This window comes from Habropoda laboriosa, unplaced genomic scaffold (assembly GCF_001263275.1).
Source record: "Habropoda laboriosa isolate 0110345459 unplaced genomic scaffold, ASM126327v1 scaffold107, whole genome shotgun sequence".
Classification (NCBI taxonomy): Eukaryota; Metazoa; Arthropoda; class Insecta; order Hymenoptera; family Apidae; genus Habropoda; species Habropoda laboriosa.
This window is the reverse complement of record NW_017100249.1, coordinates 1,936,169-1,943,979: the sequence shown is the minus strand read 5'-3', so window position 1 is coordinate 1,943,979 and position 7,811 is coordinate 1,936,169. Positions and strand designations below refer to the sequence as shown.

The 7,811-nt window shown below is 40.0% G+C and overlaps 2 protein-coding genes across 2 annotated transcripts; both read right to left on the bottom strand.

Annotated features, from left to right (window-relative positions):
* Window positions 1–4,610: 4,610 nt before the first annotated feature.
* On the bottom strand, window positions 4,611–5,994 carry LOC108572160. Its single transcript, XM_017934357.1, has 2 exons — window positions 4,960–5,994; window positions 4,611–4,706 (listed from the first exon to the last, which is right to left on the bottom strand). Exons 1-2 carry the CDS (start codon window positions 5,992–5,994, stop codon window positions 4,611–4,613), a joined length of 1,131 nt encoding a protein of 376 aa, XP_017789846.1.
* A 370-nt stretch (window positions 5,995–6,364) lies between these two features.
* On the bottom strand, window positions 6,365–7,781 carry LOC108572159 (putative gustatory receptor 28b). The gene is made up of 3 exons (XM_017934356.1): window positions 6,882–7,781; window positions 6,712–6,798; window positions 6,365–6,430 (listed from the first exon to the last, which is right to left on the bottom strand). The coding sequence occupies exons 1-3, from the start codon at window positions 7,779–7,781 to the stop codon at window positions 6,365–6,367; spliced, it is 1,053 nt and encodes a 350-aa protein (XP_017789845.1).
* Between the last annotated feature and the right edge of the window lie 30 nt (window positions 7,782–7,811).

Here is a 7,811-nt window from a genome sequence, read left to right as displayed (position 1 = left end):
ATTGTTATTCAGTCTATTGTATTGAAATTCTAATTGATTCTAATGTATACAAGTGTTACAAGAAGGCTGAGTGTGTACAGGGTGGACATAGGCTAGTTAGTAGCCCCCGACCACTCTATTCACATCTCAGAACCTTCAGGTCAAAATATGCCGCGAAGTGTCTAGGGCCCAGTAAAAAGGGTGAATAAGATCGCGGGACATCAGCGGGTCCTTATATACCTGCGGTACCCTCTCCCCAAAGTCATTAGCAAAATCGTCGGTTAGGTCAGGCGGGAAATTTTCGCGGGAGATTTTCGCGGGAGATTTCTGTTATCGTAACACGGTATAATTTATCAATTTTCACAATTTTGTTATAAATTTATACTTCCGACAATTTGTTATAACATTGCATATAACAATTTATACGTTTTTACAATATTCTTCAATGGAAACATAGGTTTTAGCGTTCTCGTTACTTACTCGTGGTTAAATTAATTTCGTAGGGATTAAAAATCAGGTTGACCTGTGGTCGTAGATTAAAAGTAGCCATAGTACAGCTAAAATTATCGTGTTAAATAATTCTTTTCCTACGAATCAAAAATGTATTCAACGTTTATTAGTTATAATATCGTGAAATGAATTATATTACACAGTTTCTCTATTCACACTGTATTTAAAGATTATAACGATTAAAAATCAAGTTGACCTGTGTTCATTTATCAAGAATAATCATAATAATGCTGAAATTATTGTGTTAAATAATTTTTTTAATACGACTTAAGAATTTATTCAACGTTTGCTTGTTACAATACCATGAAATAAATTATATTAAACGTTTTCTATACTTACACTAAATTTATCGTTCTATTTACATGTCGTAATAATTATAACTACACGTTATGCTGCGTCCGTTTGTTTTTTCTGTGCAGTTCAACCTAATTTACTTAAATTTACGTTGCGAGACAGTAGAATATTTACAATTCTGCCTGAACTTTCGAAATTCAGAAAAACACAGGTAAACTTTAAAGGGTCAGTAACACTTGTACTGTCACTAGTGGAATCGACCCTACATTTTACTGACACTTGTGGAATCGAGCCTACATTTTTTTTTTTTTTTTACGTGGATGTAGGCCGACCCTACATTTTACTGATCGCGTAGTTGCCTCGACACACGTTTCATGCTTATCTTTAATTCGCCGTCCTTGTCTACGTTCGGCAAACTACAAAGGCGGGCGCGAGGCTCGAAAACGTAGTCCCTGACTCTACGAGTGTCATGTTTAGCTTCCTTGCGGTCTGACACTTGTGGAGAATATACTGTATTAAGAGTGTCCTCTCCACGTCGTATCCTGCGTTGCTCCGAAAAACCGTTGGAGTCCCCTCGTTCGACTTTCCGGGAAAAGGGCTTAGTTTATGGTACCCTCAGGTACCCGCGCGCTTTCTCTTCCAGGGTGACAAAGTCCAGGCCATCACTTCGCCGCCGAAATCTCGCATTTCTTACAGGTGACACCATAAAATGCAGAAAATTCAAATTAACACGTGGACGACGATTTATCTCGTAGTTGGCAGTTTGCTGGTAGAAGTTGCATCCTATTCGGAGACGCCCGACCACGAGATAATTCGAAAGCATTTTTTTGCAAAAACACAATTAAAATTAAAGTGATAATATAAAAATTAGTATGTGTTTGTTCAATTCTATACAATCAATTGAAAAAAAAGCCGTCTAGAACAGATTTCTTCAAAATAGGCTTGGCAGTCAACGTGTTAACGTTACTTTCGTATTAAAAACGAACTCATAGCGAAGACACTGCTGAGCAGCTTATCACAAACAAGTCTTTATTTATCAATTAATATAAATTCATTATAGTACATAAAATATACACTTCAAACCATTACTTAATAACCATTTCCCCTCATATTTCGAGGCACCATAAAACGCAGAAACTTGAAATGAACATTATCCTCGCATTAAAAAAAGCCTCACATCGAAGACGCAGCTGAGCAGTTTATCACAAGCAAATCTCCAATTTAGCGCTAAGAAGCTTCCAAGGCTCCGTTCAATGAATCCAATACTTTTTCACGTATCCGTCGAGCGAGACCACACATAGGTGGCCCACGTCCGACAAACAGCCTCCATATAGAGGCTTATTATTCTATCGCGGAATAACATCGTGGAATTTCCATGACGAATGCGTTGGTACGCTTTATGGTATTAATGCCAGGCCGATACGTGATAGTACTTAACAGAAAGTGCGCTCTACCTCCGCGTATTATCTGTTGCTCGCGACATTAACCTTGGTGAGAAATAGATTGACTCCAGACTCCACCCCGTCTAATAAGAATGACATTTCACCACGAAGGAGATCACCTACGTCTTTCTTGTCGTTTATTCTAGCAAATAAAATTCTCTCGGTTAAATTGAATTTCTATTACGTCCAATTCCTCCACCTCCTCCTCCTCCTTCTTCTTCGTATAACAGTAGGCTGCCTTTCAGCCACGAAAACAAGATACATATTTTACGACGCGTGCACGCGCGAGTTCGTGCCACGACGAAAAACAACGCGTCGATGTACATAGCTGTAATTTATTCCACGCGACGACGAGTCAAGAAAACGAGCGAGACGTGGCCGTAGTTTGCAGGGGTCATGTGATCCTTTATCGCGACGGTTTGCCGTGGGTAATGCTGTTGCAGCGATAACGGCCGACTTGGCGACGAAAAATTGCGTCGCAACGAACCGGTGTTTCCCCACGTGCTTTCACTATGATCCCGTTTGTCCGAGAAAGAAAAAAGTACAGCGACGATATCGCTGTTAAAACGGCACCCGTTGTCGGGAGCACGCTGTATACGATAAATTTCGATATATTTAGATCGAGAGTGTATACTTATCACCGAGCCCCCGATGCGTATCGGTGATATTTTAATATTCCTAACGCGCATTTATCGCCTCGCGATGATTACCCGCGCTAAATTTGTATTCGCCAGACTTCGACGGGGATCGATTCTTCGGATGAACGCGGAGATTTGTGCGGAGATTGGTGTGGAATTTTTGGTGACGATGTTTGGAGAGAAGTTTGGTGAAATGTGAATTTGGGTTTTGGGAAGTAATGATACGATCTGTTGGTTGTTAGGTTCGTGGGTTTTTCAGAATTTGTGGTATCCCTGGAATTTGATTTTTAAGATGGGATTTTAGGTCGTTTGAAGAATTTCGTTTGTGAAATGGGATTTTGGGTTGTTTGGAGAATTTGTATTTTGAGACGAGATTTTAGGCTATTTGGCGAATTTTCATTGTGAGGTGGCATTCTAGCTTTCAGCTCATTTGGCGAATTTTCTTTTTGGGATGACTCTTAGCTCATTCGGCGAATTTCGTTCTTGAAATGGGTTTTTACCTAATTTGGGACGATCATTGACGAATTTCGTTTCATCGCCTCAATTGACTCATAAATAGCGTCTCTGTAGTAAAAGTTTCTGTCTGAGAAACGGGGAGAAGTCACACAATGCTCGATCGAGCGAATAGAGAGCTTTCAGAACGACATTAATTCAGCTTTTCTCCAAAAAATTGCGAATAAACTCCAAGTATGAAAATTCGTCAATTTTCTTCTCACGAAATAACATTTTTTCAAGGATCGAATCATGGGAAAACCTCGTATTACTCAATTAGTGTCGTTTATGGATTCTTCGACTCTTTGTTTAGCCTGTAATCTTTTTGAAGAGAGTGGAAGAGAGCATCGTACCGATTGTCATGCAACAACGCAATTGTTCGCTTAAATCTGGCTGTTTATTGATCACACTTGTACACACGCGTTACCATCTATAAATAGCCGTCTCTGAATACGTCTAATATCTATTACAGGTGTCTGCGCATGGACAGTCTGTGTTGCCTCTGGCAAGACCGCCGAAAGATCGATAAGAAACTCATGCGCGACAAGAGATCACTCCATTACTGGAAATCTCCCTCTTATTTATGCATTTTTATCTCACATATGACGGTGTTCAATAGAAATTGGAACATAATCATGATATATGCCGCGACACCACCTACGACCTGCAAAGAAATCTGATTAGAATCGGTCTTGAGGATAATTAGACGAAATATCGAGGAAAAGAGGATGGTAGAAAATTGTCATTTCGATTCGTCCTTAATTCTTGACCAAAAGTGAAAAATATTTGAACGAAATACTAAAGAAATTTTGAAAGAAAAAAGTGAAAATTTGTTAAACATGACAATTACACCGTTTGCATAAAATTTATGAAACATCGAGGGAAAGATTGTGGTAGAAAATTGTCATTTTGTTTCGTCCTTAATTCGTGACTAACAGTGAAGAATATTTTAATGAAAAACCAAAGAAATTTTATAATTACGATGTAATCTAGTGAAAAATGTGAAAATTTGTTGAACAAGAAGACGAAATTTCCATCTAAATTTCCATATAAAAATCGAGACGAACTTATGAGATGATCTTTACAGCGACAGTGTCGTATCTCTACCAAACAGAAACAAAAAACTATTTCACAAAAAGTCGATTACATTTTTTCACAAAATTTTCAAAGTTTCTTTGAAACATCGATCTTAATTTCGCTACAAAAATCAAACTCACGAGATGACCTACAATATCATCCTCTTTCGCCAAGCCACTCATCTTACCCTCAAAAGAAGCATCGCGTTTATATCGATAGCCTTAGCAGAAAAGATATTATTCCTGTGCAACACTTGAAAAGAAAATAGCTGTACCTGTAATTCAAGCAAATAAACTACTTACTCTAAACTTTCTAACATAATTCAACCACTTACACACTCACACTCTCGCATTAACACATAAACCTCCCTTAAAATTTCTCAAACACAAAGGAACAAAAAAAAAAAATCACAAGAATACTAAAACAAACATTTCCTCCCAAAACTCTCGCAACACCTCTTCTCTCATCCCAATCACAATTCCTCCCAACGAAACGAATTAATCATCGGAACGATCTCCGTTAATTACCTCGCGTTTCGTCACCGGATCAATCGTATCGCCGAAAACATCGTGAAGAGTAATTTTAATCTTCTGCGCCTCTCTGGTCGCCGTTTCACAGGCCCAGACTATCCACGAGAAGTTCGCCATGTAGAAGGTAACGGGTGACATGAACTGCCAGTACCAGAAATGCGAGTTGTATATATCGGAGTTATTTGCGAAGAGTATGTGGAAGTAGAGATTAAAGGTGACAATGACGAACGTCGAAACGGTTACAAATACAAGTCGCGTGACGAACGTGTCGTTCAACAGGTCAACAGCGTCGCTGATATCCAGATGGATCTCCTCGAGTTCCTTCAGCTTCATCAGCAACAGAGGATTCCTCTGTCTGTGATAAACAGATTTCTGCATCCACACCTCCGCCTCGGAGGAACCGTTCAATCCGCGAATACACTCGTTCAACTTCTTGAAGCAAGACTTCAACGTGCACACGCAGTTCACGTAGAACATGTCCGTGTTAGAGTTCACCAGAACGATGTACATTTGTGCGAAATTCTCTACAGTCAGAGCTACGTTGTACTTGAAACAGTTCGGTATATGTACGATTATGTAGAGGAAAACGAGTATGTCTTTCGTGTGAACGAGTTTCGCTAGATCCTTGAAATCCTTCGGTGTTAAGACAGAAGTTGTTTCCGACAGATTGCGAAGTACCGTAAATCGTTTACCACCGGACGCGTAGGTTACTATGATCATACCTCCCTCCAGGAATATGAACAAATTGGTGTACATAACTGCTGGAAGGCTCTCCGTCTCCTCGGCCCTGAAATTCGTCTTGACGATCATCATCGTCAACAGGAGCACGTAGACGATCATCACAATCGTGGAGAACGCGAATCTTGCTTTGGAGAACGTGTATCTCGGCGATTCGAACTTGTACGGGAAACATCCGAGGATCCAACTGACGAAGAGGCAAGGATACACGAGGGAATTGAAGTCCGTGGCGCTTAACAGCCTCCATGATCTATACTTCTTTGTCCTCTTGATCCTCGCTGAGTCGTCGAACATTGTTCACTCGCGAGCGGAAGTTGGAAGGTAGATGGAATTTTTAGAAACGAGAAGTACTGTGGTTGATTGGAAATTTTGTCGTTTGATTGATTGGAAATTTTCACACGAGGCGAGAAGACGTGTTGGGAATGAATAACGCGGATAGACTTGTTCGTGTTTTACACAGACAGCTGTCGGTTTTAAAGTGAAACACTCGAGATAATGATATTTGGATATCGGAAATGGAGAAAAGTGCAATTCGATAAAAATGCTTTCAACGCGATTAGAACTGGGACTGTGCGTTCATTAGAATGAAACTATGTACTCCTTGGAAATTCATTTTTCATTAATACGATTCGTCCATCAGCGCGAGTATTTTTCTTCGGTTTCTTTAACAAGGTTTCACAAGTAACATTTGTATTAATATTAACAAGTATGTTGCTATGCTAGACAACACCTGAAAAAGGGAAAGACGTAAATAGTGCAGAATTTCGCTGATGCTTAACTCTCTGTAATCTGATTTCTCTTTACTTTTTCACGGGAGGAGCAAGAATAAATACAAAAGAAAGTGACAATTGAAATTTTTTAAATTTTTGCACAACAATATAGCGCAATAGTATAGAAATGAACGGATAAAACGAGACTATAAAATATAGATAAGATGGATACGTAATTTCCAAGTCACACAGAGTTACAGAGAGTTAACATCTTTCTCGATCAAACTCTTCCTTAATTTACCTTCGTCAGAAGGGTTGCGTCTATTATGAGCCCTCTCGCCGAGAACGTGTTATCAGTTTGCAAAACTTGCAGAGAGAACATCTCCAACTGAATGAAAAATCGATTAACAAATTCACTCGCATATTTGAGAAAACTCGCATATTTCCATGAGAAATTCGACCGATCCTTACCTCGCTCGTCACTTCCTTGTCGAACGTGTGAATAAGAATCCTGTGAATATTCGTGCCGATCTTCGGCAGTTGGCTCTTGGCGCTTTCAGCTGCCCAAACGATTAAAATCAGGTGCACCGTGTGGTAAGCGATGTACATAATTATAAAAGAGAACCATTGTTTAATTCTACCCTTCTCCGTGTACAATACCAAGTAAATGTACAAATTATACGTGACACTGATGAACAGGATCGTGATGGTCGTCAAATTTTGCCTGCCGAACACGTCGTTCAGTATCTGAACCACTTGGCTGATCTCGTAGTGCTGTTTCTTCAGGTTTCGCAATTTAATCAACAACGTAGGATTCTCCTGCGTGTGATACACTCTTCTCAGAAGATGCGGCTGATCGTTGATCAAAATTTCCCTCACTTGGACCAGCGATTTGTTGATCTGCTGGAAACAGGCTTTCAACACCATCACGTTGTACGTGTAGAGATTGTTCAGTACGAGAATTCCGAGGAACGTGTACAAGCTGATGGATACAGAGACGTTCGCGAGTCTCGGTATGTAGACCAACAGAGGAATCATCATAATTATGCTCTTCGTGTAGAACCATTTGGCCAAATTGGAGAAATTACTGGGCGATAATATACGAGACAACTCGGACACTCTTTGCAACACACGGACGGCTGATCGATTCGAGACATAGGCAAAGATTAAGGACAACAGGCCCAGAATCATGATGATGTTGTAATGTATGTAGCCGGATACGTCCATCACCTCCAAACCGATGAAATTGATCTCGTATATGGAGTAAACTACGAAGACCATGTAGACGATCATTACGATCGTGGAATAGATGAAATAGGATCTCGAGGACACGAACTTCGACGATTCGATTTTGCATGGTAGAAAGCCCATGATAAAGGCGACGCACGCGAGTGGACGAAT